This window comes from Mustela putorius, unplaced genomic scaffold (genome assembly GCF_011764305.1).
Source record: "Mustela putorius furo isolate JIRA1106 unplaced genomic scaffold, ASM1176430v1.1 tig00000095_pilon_pilon_pilon, whole genome shotgun sequence".
Taxonomy (NCBI): Eukaryota; Metazoa; Chordata; class Mammalia; order Carnivora; family Mustelidae; genus Mustela; species Mustela putorius.
The window spans coordinates 9,409,433-9,431,624 of NW_025421280.1; the positions used below are offsets into that span (position 1 = coordinate 9,409,433).

Sequence of the window (22,192 nt, forward strand, 5' to 3'; positions counted from 1 at the left end):
ATACTTCTTAGTGCTTAGTTTTATAACACTGGGTAATCTGTGTATTGGATTTTGGCATAAATCTGGGGTTCACCTACCCTGATTGAATGACAGACGATTTTCACACAACTACCCGAGAGATTTTTCTTTGCGCGTGCGCACGTGCACACACACACACACACACACACACACACAAACGTGAGAGAAATAATAAAAGACTGGCAAAAGTATCCCACATATTCAAGTTAAATGTCTTCTGTGTTTGCTACAGTCTGCGTTATTTTCATTCAGGAGTGCCCACTGCGGTTGGAACTCAGCCGTCTGTCTGTGGGGTTAAAGTAATTCCCTGGTGGAGAGCCTCCACAAGTGACACAGGTTTCTAGAAGTGTCAAGAGTGAGTAATGCATTTACGAAAACACACTCATAACGCATCTGTGAAGAAGAAGAATTTTAGGAGGCATAGAGTTTCAGATTTCACAGTTAGACATTCAAAAGAGAGCATTAAAACAAAAAAGCAGAGCCTTGTCTTCTTTTCTCAAATATTTAAATATGTTCTCCAAAGTATTCAAGCAGTATATGGTTTGTAAAGATTTATTTTGGAAAAAAAACCACCGTGCCTGGATGTGTGCATCACCCTAATAGAATCCTGCCATCTGGAGACCGTCACTTTTAACCTTGCCTTTTGGGGGCTTGGCCCCCATATTCTAAACAATTTACTTGTGCTACTTTTTCCTTCTTCTCCAGTTTTGGATATTAACTTTGAACTTCCTGCTATGGACAATAAAGCCCCGTGCAGTTATGTGTTTTCAGGCCCTGTGAGAGTGGTTTCGGTCCTGGCTTATAACCCACACTTGGGACCCCAGGGTCCAAAACAGACCAGCTCGGCCCACTCACCGCTGACAGAATCCAAAGGCAGAGAGATGAGTGATGGTGAAACTGGAAAGCAATTTATTTCAATGAGGCCAACACCAGGAAGACAGTGGACAGGCATCTCAAAGACTGTCTCCAAAAAGCTGAAAACACCTCTAGCTTATGTCAGGACAATGTGGGACAAAGGTCTGCAGGTGGCGCAGGGCGTGTAGGTGCGCAGTAAAGGGCACGGGGGTCACTGTCTTGGGGTCCATCCTTTGGGGTCCTCCTAGCACCAGGGCTGTCCCTGTTGCTTGGGGGGAGGGGGATGTGGTGGTTGATGTTCCCATCACTGGATCCTTTTGCCTGAGTGACCAGAAAAGCTGGAAAGCAGAACACAATCAGTGAGAAAGTACTGAGAGAGCTCACAATGGAAGTTTTTGGAAGTGCCTTTATCAGGCTGAAGAAAGAAAAATTAGGACAAGAACAGCAGGGGAGTTTGTGCTAACGGAGCCCAGCAATCCGCCTCCCTCCAGAACGGGTCCCACCTTTGTCAGTCCTGCCCCTCCCCCTCCCCATTCTTCCAGTCTGTTTCTGCCCTAGCTTCACTTCCATTCTTCCCCTTGGTGTGTGTTTTTATACCTACAAAAATGTCACTCACAAGGGAGCAATGAAGTATTTTAGAGTTACACTTGCTTTCTGGGACAATCGTGGTCCGGTTGGAATTCATAACTGCCTCGTGTTCTTTTGGCATCATTTTCCAAACTCCTGGAACTGTCTCCCCCCATGAACTCGTGGGCAAGAGCATCCGTGAGTTCTCAGAATTTTCAAACTCATGTATTTGACCTGTTTGTTGTTCTTCTTGGAGGCTCTCGCGCATTCGCTCAGGAAGCATCTGTGGGGGCTTTCTAGATGCCAGGCTCTGTTGCAGGCACTGGACATAACCGTGCACATGACAGAATCTGTGCTCTCCTGGAGTTTACCCTGGAGTTGGGGAGACAGAAATAAGCAGTAAGGATCATAAAGAACAGTACTTCCGAAGATATTTTATGGGGGACAAAAATTGAGCTTGGTATAATGGCTTGGAAGGGCAGGCAGAGAGACACAGTGGAATTCTAAACAGGTGGGGGGAGCCCCTCTGAGAGGTGACGTCTGAGTAGCCCTGAAGGGAAGGAGGATGTCTGGGGGCAGCACATTCCAGGCAGAGGAAATGGTCAGGGCTAAGGGCCTGCCGGGAGAGGGGGCCCGGTCGGTGCTGGCAGGGGCCTGGGGCTGGGGCCGGCAGCAGGATGAGTGAGGAGAAACGTGGGGGTGCGCACAGCAGAGAGGTTGGGAAATGCCGTCTCGTCGGGCCTTGTGGGTCACTGCCGGGGCTTGATTTCACAAGCAAAATGGGGAACTTAAATTTTGAAAGAGAGATGCCTTCCTGGTTGCTCGGTCAAGGAGATTCCAAGGGGAGAAGCAGGGAGACTGGTGGATGGAGCACCGAGATCTAGCCTAGAAATGATGGTGGGCGGGACCGCAGCGTCAGCGGTAGGGGTGGTAGAAACGGTCAGCTTCTGGATGGATTTCCGCGTTAGAGTAAGACCTTGTGGGCCGAGAGAGAGAGACTTGTCAAGGAGAATCTGCTTCTTGCTGGACTTCTGATGGGACGCTCCCCAGGTCACCTGCAAGGTTGCCCTCCCGAGGCCTACTTTTATATCATCCCAGAGATAACTCCTCTCTCCTGGGTGGGATTCCCCATTCTCTAGGGACAGTTCATCCTCCGAAACTTCCTTCCTGAGGACAGGTGCGTGGGAGGTTGGTTTTGAGATGTGGGAGGTCTTAAAATGCCCATAACGTTTGCAAATAAAAGTTGAGGAGGGAGTTCTAGGTTGGAAACAATTTGACTTCCATCTTTTATTGAAGGCCTTGTTCCATTGACTTCTGGCCCCTAGTGTTTTTTGTTTGTTTTGTTGTAATATTTTTAATTACTTATTTGACAGATCACAAGTAGGCAGAGAGGCAGGCAGAGAGAGAGGAAGGGAAGCAGGCTCCCTGCTGAGCAGAGAGTCCCATGCGGGGCTCCATCCGAGGACCCTGAGATCATGACCTGAGCCAAAGGCAGAGGCTTTAACCCACTGAGGCACCCAGCACCCCCCGCCACAAACCAGTGTTTTTATTTTATTTTTTTTAAGATTTTATTTATTTATTTGACAGACAGAGATCACAAGTAGGCAGAGAGGCAGGCAGAGAGAGAGAAGAGAAAGCAGGCTCCCCGCTGAGCAGAGAGTCCCATGCGGGGCTCCATCCGAGGACCCTGAGATCATGACCTGAGCCAAAGGCAGAGGAGCCACCCAAGTGCCCCCAACCAGTATTTTTATTTCAGAACATATTTCATCCTGACTCTTATTCCTCCCTAAGTGACCTTATTTCCTCTCTTTGAAAACCTTGGGAATTGTCTCCTTGAACCCAGTGTTCTAAGTTTTCACAATGAGGTATCTTGAAAAAAAAAAAAAATCTGTGTTGCTGTGTATGCAGTGGTTCCTTCAAACTGGAAATGCTGTGTCCTTCAATTCTAAGATGTCTGCCTTCTCAGCTTTCTTATTCCTTCTAGAATTGTTATTCTGGAGTTATTATTCTTGAATTTTATTCAGGTATTGGCTCTTCTGAACAGCCCTGGGGTGTTTCCTAGTTCAGATTCCGAAGAAAACAGAATTCACCCAACCAGCTCATCTAGCTGAGACAAGCCAGATTAGTCATGAACTGCCAGCGAGACAATGGGTTGGCTTCCTTTGGCTTTACTTGGTCTAATCAGCTCTGGGTCATGTGACCCAGAGGGGCCACTCCTATGGGTTATATAAGCAGGAGGGCAGTCCTTTGAGAACAGGCTTATTTCAATAAGATAAAGCTAATTGTAAATATTCTTTGCTGTCTAATCTTATGTCAAGCGGTTCTGCGTAAAAAAATATCATTATAGTATATAGTATATATACGTGTGCATATATATATATATACATTTTTAACAGAGCAAATTTTAAAAATATTTTAAATGTGACATACAATATTCTTTAGACATCCATTCCAGATGGATCAAAGATTAAAGCACTGAAAGAAAGGAAAAAAAAAGAGAGAAAGGAAGAAATATATTAGAGGAAACATGGGTTAATAATTTTCAAAGTAGGGGTGCCTGGGTGGCTCAGTGGGTTAAAGCTTCTGCCTTCGGCTCAGGTCATGATCTCAGGGTCCTGGGATCGAGCCCCGCATCCAGCTCTCTGCTCGGCAGGGAGCCTGCTTCCTCCTCTCTCTCTGCCTGCCTCTCTGCCTACATGTGATCTCTATCTGTCGGATAAATAAATAAAGTCTTTAAAATTAATTGATACATTAAAAAAAATTATTTTCAAACCATGATGTTGGAAAGATTTACTAAGACGTGATGGTGAGAACAGAGACCATAAAGGGAAATATTGATAACTTTATATAAATATTGAATATTTATGTTGAAAAAATTCTATTAAAATGTCAAAAAAAATAACTGGGAGGAAATTTGTAACATTTGACAAACAGATCCTTAAGATATGAAGACTATTCACCATTTAATAAAATTCCATAGAGGAATGAAGAAAGCCAAACAGGCATTTCATAAGAGGAAATATATGTAGTCAGTAGATAGGTGAAAAGAATTCAACCTTATAATAATATGTAAAGGAAAGCAACATTGCCATAATTGTTAAAGCTTAAAATGGTTGGTAAAGGTGTATTGACAAGAGAAAAACAAGTCCTTTTTAAGATACTGGTAGGAATATAAATTGCCATATCATTTTTGGAAAAAGAATTTAATCCCTATGTAATATGTCAAAATACAAAGTGTGTAGATCCTCTTATTTAGAAATTACACTTCTAGGGATGTGGGTTAAGAAATGGTTGTAGGGTACCTGTGTGGCTCAGTGGGTTAAAGCCTCTGCCTTTGGCTCAGGTCATGATCCCAGAGTCCTGGGATGGAGTCCGGCATTGGGCTTTCTGCTCAGCAGGGAGCCTGCTTCCTTTCCTCTCTCTGCCTGCCTCTCTGCCTACTTGTGATCTCTGTCTGTCAAATAAATAAAATCTTTAAAAAAAGAAAGAAAGAAAGAAATGGTTGTAGAGGGGGACCTGCATGGCCAGTCAGTTAAGTGGCCAACTCTTGATCTTGACTCAGGTCCTGATCTCAGGGTCCTGGGATCAAGCCCCACAGCGGGCTCTGCTCTCCATGGGGAGTCGGCTTGAGCATTCTCTCCCCCTCCTCTGTGCTCCTCCCCCTGCTCACTCTCTCCCTCCCTCTCTCTCTCTCTCAAATAAATAAATAAATCTTAAGAAAGAACTGATTGTATAAATGTGAAAATATATGCACATAGATGATCAACACTTTGGCATTTATGAGACTGAAGACATAATTATCTAAATTGATAGCAGTTAAGGGTTGATGGGATCAATGTTGGTACATAAAAGCAGTGGAATCCTATGTGGTCGTTAGAGGTGGTTAGAGGTGATGGTGTCAGTCCATATTTATTGGCAAGGAAAGGTATCTATAATACATGGTGAATGGAATGGAACAGTTTATAAGGTACAAGTACAGAAGGATCCTATTAATATATCTGGTCCCTTTCAGTGAGGCTAAGTGTCTCTAGAAGGTAAGTTCCACAAGGGCAGGGTGTTGTACTTTTCCCTGCTGTGTTTCCAGTGCCTGGCACTGCCCCTGGTACTTTGCAACCACGTAATACATCTGTTGAGTCAATGAATGAAAGATGTCTAGAAAGTTCTCCCCCCAAAGCTTAATATGATGGGGCCCTCATAATGTTTTTCTATGTTCCTTGTTACCATTTGAGGGGTCTTCAAAATGCTTGTTTTTACCAAAACAAGTAAATCATAAAAAAATGGGGTATAATGCTTACTGCTGGCAAGACTGTAGCAGTCCCAGATGTTTCACAAGCTGTATAAACTGGTTCAATTCTTTTGGAAAATGATGTGACATTAAATATTTAGAAGTCACAGAACATTCCTACCTTTTGTGTATTAATCCTGCATGAGAATTTTTTACAGGGGGGGGGGGACCCCTAAAATATCAAATAATCTATGATGTTCATCTCAGGTTTTATATTAAGAAAATAACAGCCCTGGATGACCTAAAGGGTCAACCTGTAATGGAGAGAAGAGAAAAAAAATTATGGCAAATTCACTGGGTGGAATTTCACATAACCGTTACCAAGTCTGAAGCTACATAGCTTCTTCAAGAACAAAAAGAGGCTGAACATGCAGGCATGCAATGATTTAAATAATGCATAAACGAAATATTAATGTTGTTGTATTAAGACCGGAATTCTGGGCACCATTTTCTTAGACTAGCGGAAAGAACATGGGTTTTAGGGCTGTGCACAGAGATTTTTATTGTTGGTGCTGATGATGATATTTTGAAAAATTTCAAAAGCTTGCCAGCTCCTGTCAGTTAAACAGAATGAAAAGCAGACTAGCTAAGAAGGAAGGGAGGGGAGGGAGAGTTTCGGGAAATCGATCTTCAGAGTTGGGCAACACGTACTCGGAGACTGACTGTCGCGGCCCGAAGCGAGGGAAAACCGTTCGGGACCACACGGGGGCGCCAGCGCACAGGCCGGGTGAGGTGTTCCAAGGTCTGTCCAGCAGGAGGCGCTGCTGGCGGAGGCTTGCCCGGGACCGGAAGCCGGGCTGGAGGCGGCCGGGCACCCTCGTTGTCTCCTCCCGCTTCCGCTGCCGTAGACGCCGCGGGTCCGCGCTGAGTTGCTGTCCGCCCTGTGTTGCTAACCGCGCCGCCGAGATGCCGCTGGAGAACCTGGAGGAGGAGGGTCTGCCCAAGAACCCCGACCTGCGCATCGCGCAGCTGCGCTTCCTGCTCAGCCTGCCCGAGCACCGCGGGGACGCGGCCGTGCGCGACGAGCTGATGGCGGCCGTCCGGGATAACAGTGAGTCCCGCGCGAGCGCCGAGTCAGCGGCCTAGGCCTGGGCTGGCCCCGCGCCCCGGAGGCTGCGGGCATGTTTCCCCGAAGGGGAGCACCCTCCCGCGAGCACCCCGGGGCCCTCCAGCCTTGCTCTCGGAGGGGGTCTGCATCTCTGCATCTGCATCCGTGGGGGCCCTGCTGCTCTGAAAGCAGCTCTGGGGGGCTGTGTCGAGCTCCGAGCGAGGCGCAGAAGAGAGGCTCCGGGCTTGCTGTTCTGGGGGCGGCCGGGCGGGCTGGGGGGCAGCCGTGTAGGAGAGGGCAGCTGTCCGCAGGACGGGGAAGCGTGGGGTCGGTGTCGGGGGCCGTCCCTGGCAGTCAGTGCCCCTGGGCCGCGTAGACTGAACGTCGGTGCCTGAGGATGTGTCTGAGCAGAGGCTTCCCCTTGAAGGCTTTGCTGGAGCAGAAGCCGTCGGGAGGCCAGCAGGACTGGCCGCGATGCCCGTCTCCCAGCAGCAGACGTTTACGTTCTGCCAAGCCCTTTGCCAGGCTCTTCTGTGCCATGCCTTCCTGAGCACGGGGCGGAGAGGGGTCGACTCGACAGGGTGTCTGTGTGCGTGTGTGTGTGTGTGTGGAAGACGGGGGTGGACCCTGACTTTGAGGGTGCCAGGGGCACCCGCTCCTAAGTCACGGCCCTCTTTTTGGCTCTCAGACATGGCTCCTTATTACGAAGCCCTGTGCAAATCCCTCGACTGGCAGATGGACACGGACCTGCTCAATAAAATGAAGAAGGCGAACGAGGAGGAGTTGAAACGTTTGGACGAGGAGCTGGAAGATGCGGAGAAGAACCTGGGAGAGAGCGAAATCCGGGATGCCATGATGGCGAAGGCTGAGTACCTGTGCCGGATAGGCGACAAGGCAAGTGGAGACGGTTCCCCTCTCTCCCTCTCTGCCTAGTGGCAGAGAGGCACTATTTAAGGAAATAACTTCCTTTCCAAACAAAACAAAACAAAAAAACAAGCACACGGGTGATGTGCTTACCGGGCCTAGGGAATCAGCACAAAAAGGAGCCAAGAAAAAGTTTTTTCTTTCTATCCCTGTTCAGCCAGGTGTGTGTGTTCTTCTCTGTGTCCACGCCAGTCAGAACTCAAGGGCACTTGCAGAGATTTGATTCACTGCTCTTGCAAAATTGGGATCATTCTCAGTAGTGCACTTTTCTCCCCTTGGTTGGAAAACATTGGTTCTGTTGAATTTAAAAACTTTATACTACTAATAGTCTCCTTATAAGAAACTGAACATTACAGTTAATGCTGAAGTTCTTATTTGATTTTTCTTTATTCCCTTTCTTCTCAAAGGTGACCTTTTTAAGTTGTTTTATTGCATGCTGACAGACATGAAAATTAGGCGGGATTATATTTTAAAAAATTGTTTTTAGGGGCCCCTACCTGGCTTCATGAAGCATGTGACCCTTGGTCTCAGGGTCCTGAATTAGAACCTCACGTAGATATTAAAAATAAAGTATTGGAAAAGGGTTTTTTAAATAAAGTGGGACCATAATATTCTCATGTCGTCCTGTTAATTTTTTCATTAAGCATTGTATCGTGCTCTTTCCCCTTTAAGATACATAAACGGGGTACGTATTCCGGTTAACTGCTAGCTAGTAGTCCTTTGTAAGGCTGTGCCAAAGTTTACTTTGCTCTTTAGCTGTTTACTTAGCTCTCCAACTGCTGATGGACATGGATGTTGGTTTCAGCTGTTCTTGCTAGTGCAAGCCGATGTAGAAACGTGCTGGAATGTGCTTCCTTGTGGATGTATGCTAGTGTTCTCTAGGATATAGAGACAAGGGACAAGGAAGGATTTTTGACGCAATATATGTGGCCATCATTTCTTCCACATGGTGGCCAGCCTGATCGATACTTTCCTATCCACTGCATGAGACAGATGCCTACAGGTGTTACATCTTTTGAATTTAATTTAGCAGTTAATAGTGGTTAGGAGGATGGGCTTTGAATGTCATTAATTCTAAGCAGTGTATCCTGAAGTACGCAGATGACAGATGTCATGGCATTAGTAGAAGAAAGTGTAATAGTGTGGGTTCGTGGATCAGGTTGCCTGGGTTAGCGCTCCGGTTTCAGTAATTACCATTTACTGGACCCTCCATTTCCTCATCTGAAATGTGGTAGAGCAGTTCCTACTTAGTGAAGATTAGAGATAGGGGCAGAGAACTCAAATGTTACTGATAAGAACTATTATTATTTTAGGTTTATTTATTATTTTTAAAAATTTATTTATTTGCCAGAGAGAGAGCACGCAAGCAACCAATGTACACAAGCAGGGGAAATAGCAGGCAGAGGGAGACACAGGCTTCCCACTGAGCAGGGTCCCAATTGTGGGACTTGATCCAAGGATCCTGGGATCATGACGTGAGAGCCAAAGGCAGATGCTCAATTGACTGAGCCACCCAGGTGCCCCCGTTTTAGATTGATTGATTGATTGATTGATTGATTTTAAGTTTTTTTTTTCCCAAAGATTTTATTTGACAGCAACAGTGAGAGGGGGAATATAAGCAGGGAGAGTGAGAGAGGGAGAAGCAGGCTTCTGCTGAGCAGGGAGCCCAATGGTGTGTCTGATCCCAGGACCCTGGGATCATGACCTGAGCCGAAGGCAGACAGTTAACGACTGAGCCACCCAGATGCCCCACCATTTTAGATTTAAAACGAGATTTTTTTATTGTAAATTTAAAATCTCATTGTAAAAAATTTGGGAACTACAGAACAGTTTAAAAATAGCAATAGAGGGTACTTGGGTGACTCAGGTTGAGCCTCGGACTCTTGATTTCAGCTTTGGTCATGATCTCAGGGTCCTAAGAACCAGCCCTGGAACAACAGGCATTGTCCTCAGCGGGGAGTCTGCTTAAGGATTCTCTTCCTGTCCGTCCCACCCCCATGAGTGTGTGCACTCTCTCTCAAATGAGAAGTCTAAAGATTTTATTTGACAGCGCTTGAGAGAGGGAACACAAGCAGGGGGAGTGGGAGAGGGAGAAGTAGGCCTCCCGCTTAGGAGGGAGCCCGATGCAGGTGGATCCCAGGACCTGGGACCATGACCCGAGCCAAAGGCAGATGCCTAAGGACTGAGCCACCCAGGCACCCCTGTGGTTTGGTTTCAGAGAGGATAGGTTATTACAGGTGAATGAGAAACTAAAGCTTTTGATTCTGGATTTGAGGAATTTCGACAAGGATGTGCTTGAGTCAATATCAGGAGTTTATAAATCGATGATGGGCTTATGTCATTTTCCGTGTTTATTAAGTAGGATTCTTTTTAAAAGAGCTTGCTTTTTTCCTCTCCTGTTACTCTCATTTTAAATATATTATTAACTGTTACGTAATGGATTTTTATTACTCACTGTGTTACACTGATCATGGTCATTATGGTGCTCATCTTGTTACATGCCTGTTAGTGGAAGCTCCTTTGAGAAGTCTTTGACATCTCCTTGGTCTTCTTTCCTTTTTTTCTTTTTTTTAAAAATTTTATTTATTTATTAGAGAGAGAGATCACAAGTAGGAGAGAGGCAGGCAGAGAGAGAGGGGGAAGCAGGCTCCCTGCTGAGCAGAGAGCCAGATGCAGGGCTCGATCCCAGGACCCTGAGATCATGACCTGGGTCAAAGGCAGAGGCTTTAACCCACTGGCCACCCAGGTGCCCCTGGTCTTATTTTCTCATACAACAAGATGTTACAGGCTTACCTGTTATTTTTACTCTCCAAACCTGGAATCATCCATTTCTTCAAAGATCCTTGGTTTCTTTTAGCATGTGGAGAGTGGAGAGTTGTATTAAAAACCACGATCTGAGTGCCAGCTCTGCCCATTACTGTTTTGCTAGCCCCTGTTATTAATTTATGAGGTGTAACTCAACAATTACATAAACTCAGATACAGACTAAGAAGTACCATGTATTGACAATTGATTTTATTCATGTTTGTGTTTTTAAAGCAATAGAACATTTTATTCCACAGTATTTTGATACAGACTTGTATATTTGAATACTCCTTTGTATTATTATGGTGACTAAGGTAAAACTTCCATTACCCTTAAAGTAGTGTAATAATTTACAGGAAAGTAACATTGTAATTAGGGAAAAAAATGCTGAATATGTGCAAGAACGAATGTTGAACAAGTGAGGATAAATTGTGGCTGTTTTTCCTATGTTTTAGAATGTTAAGTATATGCTTAGGCATAGCTGATGTATTTTTTTTATACTTTATATAAGTGGAGAGAAACCCCCCCGCCCCCCGCCCCGTGCAGTTACCACCCAGCTTCAATAGTTACCAGTTCATGGGTATCTTACTTTCTCTCTCTTCATACCTCTTCCCTCTACCCTTTGTTAAGAGAATTCCACATAGTTGGTAGCATTTGAAAATTAACCTTTTTCACCTGTTGCCTTGGATCTCTTGACAGGAGGGTGCTCTGACAGCCTTTCGCAAGACATACGACAAAACTGTGGCCTTGGGTCACCGACTGGATATTGTGTTCTATCTTCTTAGGATTGGGTTATTTTATATGGATAATGATCTCATCACACGAAACACAGAGAAGGCCAAAAGGTACTTTTTAACGATGATGATATATTCCCTGTAATTATGCTATAAATAAGAAACCGATGTAAGAAATTTACCTGTTTTATTTATAACTAGTAAATTAGGTGAAATAATTGACGTGCTTATTTAGTAGAATATTTTCTTTAAATACTACCTTTTGATTCAACTTGTTTTCTGTTTGAAAAGAACACAACACTTAACAAAAAATGGACTTGTCTGTTTCCAGATTGTGACATTACTGTTTTTTATTTATAGCTTAATAGAGGAAGGAGGAGACTGGGACAGGAGAAACCGCCTAAAGGTATATCAGGGTCTTTACTGTGTGGCTATTCGTGATTTCAAACAGGCAGCTGAACTCTTCCTTGACACAGTTTCAACATTCACATCCTATGAACTTATGGATTACAAGACCTTTGTGACTTACACTGTCTATGTCAGCATGATTGCCTTAGAAAGACCAGATCTCAGGGAAAAGGTAATGCCTGAATCTTTAATACTCATGTTTAGAAATTACTCCATACTTTCCTAACCTAAATACACATTAAAGCTACATTCGTTCTTTTTTTAATTTGTAGGTGATTAAAGGAGCCGAGATCCTTGAAGTGCTGCACAGCCTTCCAGCGGTCCGGCAGTACCTGTTTTCACTCTATGAGTGTCGTTACTCAGTTTTCTTCCAGTCCTTAGGTAAGGATAGAGTTGCTTATTTCGATAATCTGTCTTTATCTCAATCCTGATCCTGTATGCAGAGAACTAAGATGATTGTTCACGTGTGTGACAGACTGTACAGGTCTTTAATTACCGGGGCTCAGTTTTTTGCCCCTTTTTGTTTAGGAGGGGATGTTAGCAGACTGTAACCTGTTTTTATATGACCCACCAGGTAAGATTGATGTTTACACTGTTAAAGGTTAGTTTAAAATTTTTTTAAAATTTATTTTAGGATGAGAGAGAGCAGGGGAAGGGCAAAGGAAAAAAGAGAGAAAATCTCACGTAGGGCTTCATCTGACAACCCTGAGATCATGACCAAATCAAGAGTTAGATGCTTAACTGACTGAGCCACCCAAGTACCCCAGTGCTTATTCTATTTTTGAAGTGGATTTTGGCCTAGTGATTCTGGAGTGCTTTTTCCAGGCGTAAAAGTTGGGACTGCTTCATGAGAATTCATACTACTTACCTTATGTGATAGGGGAACAGGGCCCCTGAGGTATGATGAGTTACCTGCGTGGCCTCGTCTTCTCATACGTGTGCACAGGCGTGTTTGCACACAAGATCGTACTGCACAGTTGTTCCTTTTTTATGCTTGCGGCTCTCCTGGCACTCTTCTGCTCAAATATGGGGCCTTTCCCTTCTTCCTTCATCAGAATGAACCCCTTCCCTTCATTCCTGGGGAGCTCTCATTTTATGCCTCCCCTTTTAACTGAGATATGAATTACATACCATAAAATTCACCAGTTTCAAGTGTAAAATTTGGTGGCTTTATTTTCTTGACAAGGTTGTGCAGTCGTCATACCTAATTCCTGAATGTCGTTCTGCAGAGGGAAATCGGTACCCGTTGAGCAGTCACTTCCCGTTCCTCCTCCCACTACCACTGATCTTTCTGTGTCCATGGATTTGCATGTTCTTACTCTCACATTTCATAGGAATGGCGTCATCATCTGTGTGGCTCTCTGTGCCGGGTTCCTTCTCCCTGACATCATCCTTTCATGGGTCATCTGTGTGGTGGCATGTGTCAGGGCTCCATTTAGTTTTATGACTGAAGGATGCTCCATTATATGGAAAAACCACATTTTTACAATCCATTTCATCCACTGACAGACATCTGTGTTGTCTTCCCTTTTAAGCTGTAAGGAACATTTGTCTAATGTTTTATGTAGACCTGTGGTTTCATTTCTCTTGGGTATGTATCTGGATACATACATATTTAGTAATGGACCTGCTGGGTCATACGATGATGCTTTGATTAACTTTTTGAGGAACTGCTGAACGGTTTCCCAGAGCGGTTACACCATTTACATTCCCACCAGCAGTGTGGTCTCAGTCTCCACACATTCTGTACTTGTTACTGTGTCTTTTTGATTATAGGCAGCTTAGTGGGTGTGAAGTGGTATCTGGTGGTTTTGATTGGCTTTTCTCTGATCTGATGGTGAACATCTTTGGTGTGCTTTTTGGTCATATGCCCCATTTTTAAAATAGTATGTCATTTTGTGACTTTTTCTTAGTTTGTTCCTTCTGCTAACTGGAATTATTGGGAGATTTTCTTTTTAATCTTTTTAATCTTTGTAATGAACTTGACACCAGTACATTGCCTGTACATTACTGTGTGGTCTGTGCAAATCTGTTCAATTCATTAAATAATTTTAAAGGAAAGTGAGGAAAAAAAATGAAATTCATGGCTTTGGGAAACCTTTAAATTGTGTAGATATTAATCTCTTCCTACTGCCCCTATTCCTAATAGCAATGGTTTTTTTTTTTTTTTCCAAATTAATTATTTATTTATTTGACAGACAGAGATCACAAGTAGACAGAGAGGCAGGCAGAGAGAGAGGAGGAGCCAGCTCCCTGCTGAGCAGAGAGCCCGATGTGGGGCTCAACCCCAGGACCCTGGGATCACGACCCGAGCCAAAGGCAGAGGCCTTAACCCACTGAGCCACCCAGGCACCCCTCCTAATAGCAATCTTTTATTTGAACATTGTAGGTGAAATTTTTATCACTACCAAATTTATACATTTTCCAGATATTTTAAGGCAGAAGACAGAATAGTTACATTTTCTTTGATGACAGTTGTCTTTATTTATATCATTTATTCTCTCTAGTATACTGAGACATGGAGGATTTATTTAGTTTTGTAAGCCTTTTTGCTTCCCTGAGAATATTCATAGTGTATGTACATACTTTAAAATATTTCATTAGAAAAAGGAAACTGCATCCTTCTCTAGATAATACCCGATTGTTTTTAAAATTAAAAATAGAGAGGGGTGCCTGGGTGGCTCAGTGGGTTAAGCCTCTGCCTTTGGCTCAGGTCATGATCTCAAGGTCCTGGGATTGAGCCCTACAACAGGCTCTCTGCTCAGCAGGGAGCCTGCTTCCCCCCCACCCCCACCTTCCTCTCTGCCTACTTGGGGTCTCTCTCCATCAAATAAATAAATAAAATCTTCAAAAAAAAAAAAAAAGAAATAGAGAAAGTCGTGTTCCCAGATCCATACACGTGTTCACGCACAAAATTCTTCCAGAAATAACCATTTTAAGATTTTATGTATCTTTCCAAACCTTTTGTACATTTAAATGTGCTTTAAGAAATGGAAACAGTAGGGGCAACTGGGTGGTTCAGTGGGTTAAGCCGCTGCCTTCGGCTCAGGTCATGATCTCAGAGTCCTGGGATGGAGCCTGCTTCTTCCTATCTCTCTGCCTGCCTCTCTGCCTGCTTGTGATCTCTCTCTGTCAAATAAATAAATAAAATCTTAAAAAAAAAAAAAAAGAAAGAAATGGAAACAGTATACCAAGGTTATACATACCCATGGAAAAATCTCAAACGGTATCATATAAAGAAGAAAAGCTCTCCCTAACCAACAATTGCCAGGGTCCTTTCTCTAGAGGTGACTGCCACTATCCGGTTTCACGTGTGTCCTTCAGGGACATTTGTATCCAGAGATAGAAGCATGTAACACTGTTAAACATAGGTGGGTGTATTTTACATGCTGCTTTCCAAGTAGGGTTTTTTTCTCTTAACAGTCTAATGTGAATACCTTTTCATGACTGTAGAAAAAGAGTTGGTCATTGAATCAGTAAGGATTTTTAACTACCTGTCATGTATCAGACACTGCAGACGTAATGGCAGATCAAACAGCTGGAGCTCCTTGGAGCTGTAGTTCTCTTAAAGAGACCTATTTCAGTGTGATGAACGTGCCACACTTGATCCTCTACTGACAGAAAATTGTGCTATTTACAGTTTACTCCTGTTGGGAGCAACTTTGTTTTGAACATTCTCTTATAATTCACCTTTTCTACCACTTATTTCGTTAGGGGAAAAAATCCAAGAAAGTGAATGTTACAAAGTGAAAATACATCTTGATCACTTTTGCCCTCCAGGAATCCTGTGCCAGTTTATAGTTACACGGTTTTTTTTACTGAAGTAGAACTGAGATGCAGTGTCAATTTCAGGTGTGTAACATAGTGATTTGATGTTCATATACATTTTTAAATGATGATCTATATCAATTTAGTTACCACCTGTCACCGTACAAAAGTAATATTTTGGTAATATTTGGTATTAAAATATTATTATAATATTTATTACCAAATATTAAATTATTACCAAATATTAAAATATTTCATAATAAAATTAATATTTGACTATTCCCTGTGCTGATTTCAGTTTCTGCCTCTCTTAATTTACATTGATTTTTTAAGATTTTATTTTTAAGTAATTGCTACACGCATGATGGGGCTCAAACTTCTGACTCGAGCAAGAGTTGCATACTCCAACTGAACCAGCCAGGCACCCCTCAATTTACATCATTTGAGGAGAGCCCCCCCCACTCTTAGCCAGTTTGAGAGAAGAAAAAGATATTCATATTTTATTCATTTCTTGTTTGTTTCCAGGGATAGTTTTTATTGAACTCTTGAGTTTTTTAAATGGCACACAAATGATAGAAGATACTTTATGTTCGGCTTAGGTGTATGACCCATCCTGATGAACATTTTTCTTCCCATTCTCTTTCACAGGTTTTCTTGCTGTGTTTTTTTCCCAGTTTTACTAAGATCTGACATATAACACTGTATATGAGTTTAAGCTGTACAGTATGACTTGATGTTTATGCATTTATTTATTTATTTTTACTATTTGGGAGAATGAGCATTGTTTGGTTGAAGGCTGCTAAACCATGTGCTGCCTTGGCCTGCTCATCCTGGTCTCTTTTGATGTTGAACAGCCTTTGCATCTTGCCACAATTTTGTTCTCTTGAACAGTAACACACCCTTATTTTCCCCAGACCCACCACCTACCTCATCCTCTGTTAGACCTCTCAGGGACTGCCTCAGACTTGGTCACTACCCTTGTCTCTACCTTCATTCTGTTATCAGTGAGATAATACATATGAAGAGCCACCTTCATATCTATTATTTGGGTGGCAGTGATTCCCAAGTTCATGTCTCCAGCCCTAAACTTCCCTGTGGGCACCAGACCCATGTCTGAATTCCTCCTTGGTATCTTCACCTGGATGTGCAGTAGGTGAATCCACTTGAACGCTGTGAATCTCCCTTGCCTTGCCCTCTTCCAAAAGATCTCCAGAACCAGAAAACAAAACAAAAATTCTTTTCCAGGGATTTGGTTCTTGTTAAAGCCAGAGAGACGTCTATTTTTAGTTCTTTTGTCTTGCTCACCTTCCATATGCCTGTAGCTGCCCCCCTGCTGCTTTATGCTGAATCTGTGCTCCTTTCTTCTCTGGGGCTGAGCCCGGCAGGAAGAGCAGGGGCACTTCTGCATTGTGGACATTGCTCTTTGCCTCCAGCTGTTTGCCTGCCTCCTCAGAGAGGTTGTCCCTGTGCACCCAGTCCAGCGAAGTCCTCCTAGTTGCCCTGTCACTCTTACTTTCCACACAGAATTTGTTACTATAAGTATCTTGTTAAGTCATTTATCTCTGCTCTTTGAAAACTTAGTTTCTGTGGCAGCAGGAATCTTGTCTTTTGGTTTACTGCCATATCCTCACTATTTTGAGCAGTGATACACTGTGGTTATTTGGTAAACTAATTCATGTGGATGGCTTATCTGTATCCTGTGTCCATTTTACCATTCAGTCTTTCTTCGTTATTTCTAAGAGCTGTCTCTTATAATTTGGCATCTTATTCATTGCAGCTGTTGTGGAACAGGAAATGAAAAAGGACTGGCTTTTTGCCCCTCATTATCGATACTATGTACGAGAGATGAGAATTCACGCATACAGCCAGCTGCTGGAATCCTATAGGTCATTAACTCTTGGCTATATGGCAGAAGCCTTTGGTGTTGGTGTGGAATTCATTGATCAGTAAGTATAAATAATTTATTATGTTAATGCATATCTCTGAAAGTTACCTTTTAATGTCTCAGCTTATACATTTTCTCCATTTACATTGCTTCATTCAATTATAAAATTTTTTTTTCTCTAAATGTTATCAGAACTATCATCTGTCATCTCTGCCTTCATGATGTGCCCCTTTTATGAACAGATGGGATACTGAGTTGTAGAGTGGTTAAGTGATTTTGCAAAAGGGTAACAGACCAGGTGTTGTACAGTAGCATTGTGTCCCACACTGCTGCTATAGTGATGACTCCTAGATGTCTCTCTCATATTTCACATTAAGGGCATGTTTTCTCTGATAATACCTTCATTGTTTTTGGTTTCTGCTGCAATTCTGGTCACATTAGTTAAAAGTGAGACTTTTAGCCCTTAAATCAATGATTCATCAAATACTCACTAAGCCATTACTGTATGGTTGGCATTGGCTAAGGTCCTTGTCACAGACTTTAATATTTGATACTTTTTATATGGGGAGAGTTAGCAAGTAAGCAGATAAATACATAAGGTAATTTCAGATAGAACTGAATCTCTGGAGATAATAAAATGCAACAAAAAGATGCGTGTGGCTGCAGTGGAGTGGTAGTGGCGAGAGAGGGGCAGCTGTGGGCGACTCAGGCATGTGTAGGTCTGTGCAGGGCCTAGCTGGCTGTGGTGTGGAGCTTGGGTTTTAATCTAGGTCCTGTGGGAAGCCATTAGAGGATTTTAAGCATGAGAGTGATAGTGAAACCCTATCTTACACAGGCTACAGGGGAACAGGGAGACTGTGGCCTGTTGAGTACAGTAGCTCATGGAGCAGTATTATGGTGGTCTGGACTAGGGTGGTGGGAGTGGAGTGTGGGAGACGTACACATTGAGTATGTGCTGTCCTTACCGTATCTGGATCAGTGGTTCCCAAAGATAGATCTTGTCAAGTGCTAATGGTAGATTTCAGTGGCCCACATGAAAAGATGGTCATATAAATTTCAGTGATGGTATATTTCATTTTAAAAAAATCTCATTTTAGGGGTTTGATTTTTCTAATTTATTATGAAAAATTTTAAACATGTAGGAAATTCTAAGGAATTAGCTATTTTCATGATTGATTCTGTAATTAGCATGCTGTTTTATCACATATCTGCCCATCCTATTTTTTAAGCACTTCAGAGTGTTTCAGACACTAGCATGCTTCATCCCTAAACCCTTTAGCATGCATCTCAATATTTATTGATAGGCTTGTTTTGAGGTTTTACATATGTACATTTGATGAGAGATACAGATCTTAAGTATAACCTAAACTATGGAGCAGTCCCTACCAGAAATCCCCTTACTCTATTTGAATGTGAATTCTCTGTTCACATTTCGGATGGGTATTTCAGTTTTTTCCCTTCATGTTTGCAGACCAACTCTAAAGGCAAAAAAGTTGTATGTACACACACAGCCCTAGCGGTTACCTACTAAAGATCTTGTTTTAAATTTCTGATACCCAATTCACATAGGGGTTTCCCTAGATTCTTTATGTCCTCCCTTATAAAAATCATTTTCGGTGAAATCCTTTTTTAAGGAGGGTCTGATTCGTTAAGTTGAACATGATTCTGCACCCTTCCTCCACTTCTCTACTTCCTTAGACTCAGTAAGATACTGTGGGGAGAATAGAAGGGGCCATTATTTGAGGAAACGCTGCTGTTGACAGGTTTAAGGTTAGAAATCCATGCACTGTGTACGGTTTTGTTGGTAGGTCTTCTTTTTGGAACATGGGATGTAAATCGGATTGGTGGGATGTTTATTCAGTAAGCACTTGGGTCGTCATGACTGCATACCTTCCGTAGTGAGCCGCCACGCTCAGGACTTGGGAGAAATACCTACGGCTGGGGAAGAGGAGTTATCCTGGGATGTGACTGGCACATGAGGAGATGACAACTGTTCTGGCTCTAGAGCTGGGGATGGGACTTGAATGGAAACCTAGGTATAGGACGTTAGGAGTTAAATTATGGTGTGGTAACCAGGAAGGAAGCTGTGGCCAGATCCTTCTTGATGAGCATACCGAGGAGTCCTCGTATTTGACTGAAGTACCTGAGAATCGGACACATCCACTGATGCCTTCTGTGGACCTTTAGACTGGTGTCGCTGCATTTATAAGATTTTTGAAGGAAAAAAGTGCTTTCCCAGTGGAAGCAATAGCACAAATACCTGTGGGAGCACTTCTTTGAAACCAGTAGCGTAGTGTACTGGCTAGAGTGTGTGGCAGTGTGTACAGGAACTGAGAGGAGCACTGCGTCCACTGCCTGGCTCTGGAGTTAGCTAGCTGGCGGGACTCTCGCAAAGTGGTCCGGGCGGCGGTGACGGGAAGGCCTCTGGTCCGGCGACGCGGGGCGATGCGGGCCTCGGGCAGCCGCCACGCTGAGAGCTCAGGCGTGCCAGCTGTTAGGCTCCTAGAATGGAGCAGTCTGTCCTCACCACAGCAGAGGGCATTCTTCAGTCAGAGTTGGCCTTGTAGCTTCTTTGTAAGTCAGAACCACTATCAGAGGTTCCCCCTGTCTTGGGCTTGGTGTGGGGGTGAGGCGGGGAGAAGTTAACTGTCTGGAAAAAGAACACAAGTTTAGAAAGCCACTCAGTAACAGAACTCAGAAACAGCTGAAAAAGACTGGGCACTGTAGCACTTGGATCCAGGTGTATCTTGATGGAGACTATAGAAATAAAGCTTGCTCTGTGACTGTCAGCCGTGCCTGCTAGTTTAGGACAACCTCCAGCCCAATAACTTTTTTGTCTTTCCAGCTTTTTGAAGCTCCCAACCAGATTTTCCAAAATTATACACTTCCTTATTAAAAACATTAATGCTTTCTCATTCTTCCTACCAAGATTAAGTATTAATTAGTTCCTTTTCGTAGGCTTTTTTTTTTTATACAACTTAGTACAGAAGGCATAGTGGGTCTTTCACCACTGCCTACTGGGGCAATTAGGTAAGAGACTTGACACTTTAAAAGCACAAATCCAAGTAACACACTTTCTCATCTAATTATATCACTTCCTCTCCAGTAAGTGTGAGACACTGTGTTTGTCTCTGACCTTCCTCAACACTGCATTATGCTTTGTTCTCCCCAGAATGATGGCATTTCATTACAGCTTTAATTTGCATTTTTAATGAGTGAAATTGATCTTTTTTGTGTATGTACTTTGCCTGTGTTTTAACGAGCCATTTGTCTGATTTGTTGGTCCCCCTCCCCCCCAGTTTATACTGCAGACATCTTCTGTCCACATTGTCATTTAGTTCGTGACTTGGTTCTGGTGGTATTACCTACGTGGACAGTGTCTACATCACCAGGTTTAGCAGGCTTCTTTCTGGGGTTTGTCACAGAGAGGCTGTCTCATCGCCAGTCAAACCAGCCCTTCCGAATGGATTTCAAATGGCATCTTTGTTAGAAAATTGTTCAGGATTTAGAGTCTCTCTTTTGTTGTTTATGTGCTGGGAGCAAAATGTTTTAGTATCTGGGAGAGTATAATTTTTATTTAAACTTAACAGTTCTATTATAAGTAGATTTTTATTTTAAAGCACTCATCTTTCCATGTAAAGTCTTCATCTAGCTCTTGTATATTTTTAAGCCCTTTTTCTCCTTGTTGGTAGATGATCTTTGCTAGTGTTTCATTGGTAATGCTGTTGTTGAGGTTTATGTGTAAGCATGTTACAGCTATCTTAATTTTGAGGTTTGGGTTGTGACTGTACATAGATATTCAGAAACACTTTTTCACAAAGATTAATATCAGCTGTGCATTCCTGATGCTTATTTATTGTGGCATATTCTTTCGTCTTAATTTTGAAAATCCTAAGCATCATCTGCTCTTGTTTCATTTTTTCCGTATTATTTTTCTGCGAAGGTTTAATGATTTCATTCTTTGACACTTGCCCTCAGTATGTTCTTACCGTTCTGGGATGATCCTGCGCGGTTTGCCCGCAACAGTCTTCTCAGCTGCTGCGCCGTCAAGAGTGCAGGCTGGAAGCCGACGGAAGGTTACCGTGGGCAGCAATGGAAGTGGGTAGTTAGTGCAGTTTAAGAATTTTGTATAATGCTCCTACTAATGCCCCTTTCTCCCTGCTCTTTATTGTAGGGAGCTCTCCAGATTTATTGCTGCAGGGAGACTACACTGCAAAATAGATAAAGTCAACGAAATAGTGGAGACCAACAGGTACTGCTAAGTTTGTGCATCGTTTGTGTGGTAGAATAAGGGGCATTCTTAAGTGTCTTTTAAAAGTAGGTCAACTTGTGTTATGGAGTAATGTGACTGGTAAATAATTCATTTTTTTCTTGAATTTATTTATAGGCCTGATAGCAAGAACTGGCAGTACCAAGAAACTATCAAGAAAGGAGATCTGCTACTCAACAGAGTTCAGAAACTTTCCAGAGTAATTAATATGTAAAACCATGTAAACGAAGGATTTCCTTTAGAGATAACTGTGGAATTTTTATAGCTTACTTTACTATGTACCCGGTTCAGCTGTATAAAATAAATATTGCATTGTTGTTTCTTTCAGTTTACTTTTCTGAGACTGTAATCCAAGACTACAGCGCCTGAGTTCAAATCTGAGTAGTACACTAGGGATAACACAAACCCTTCATGTCTTACTGTAAGTCTCCTGAGTTTTAGAAAATATATGCCATATAGTATGTGTTTAAACACAGTATCTCCCACTTAGTACGCAAAAGAAGATAAATGAAATGTATCTTAAGCTTTCCCTCAGAAAAAAGGGAAGCTTTTGAGGAGGCAACCATAACCGTGGATTCCAGAATCTGCCAATCTCACCAAACAACAAAATACCTATGTCAATAAT

General features: G+C 42.9%; 1 protein-coding gene across 1 annotated transcript; it reads left to right on the forward strand.

Annotated features, from left to right (window-relative positions):
- Positions 1 to 6,538: 6,538 nt before the first annotated feature.
- Positions 6,539 to 21,894, forward strand: PSMD6 (proteasome 26S subunit, non-ATPase 6). Its single transcript, XM_004738302.3, has 8 exons — positions 6,539 to 6,776; positions 7,462 to 7,667; positions 11,202 to 11,347; positions 11,597 to 11,816; positions 11,917 to 12,025; positions 17,190 to 17,358; positions 21,472 to 21,549; positions 21,685 to 21,894. The coding sequence occupies exons 1-8, from the start codon at positions 6,632 to 6,634 to the stop codon at positions 21,779 to 21,781; spliced, it is 1,170 nt and encodes a 389-aa protein (XP_004738359.1). The 5' UTR covers positions 6,539 to 6,631; the 3' UTR covers positions 21,782 to 21,894.
- The last annotated feature ends 298 nt before the right edge of the window (positions 21,895 to 22,192 follow it).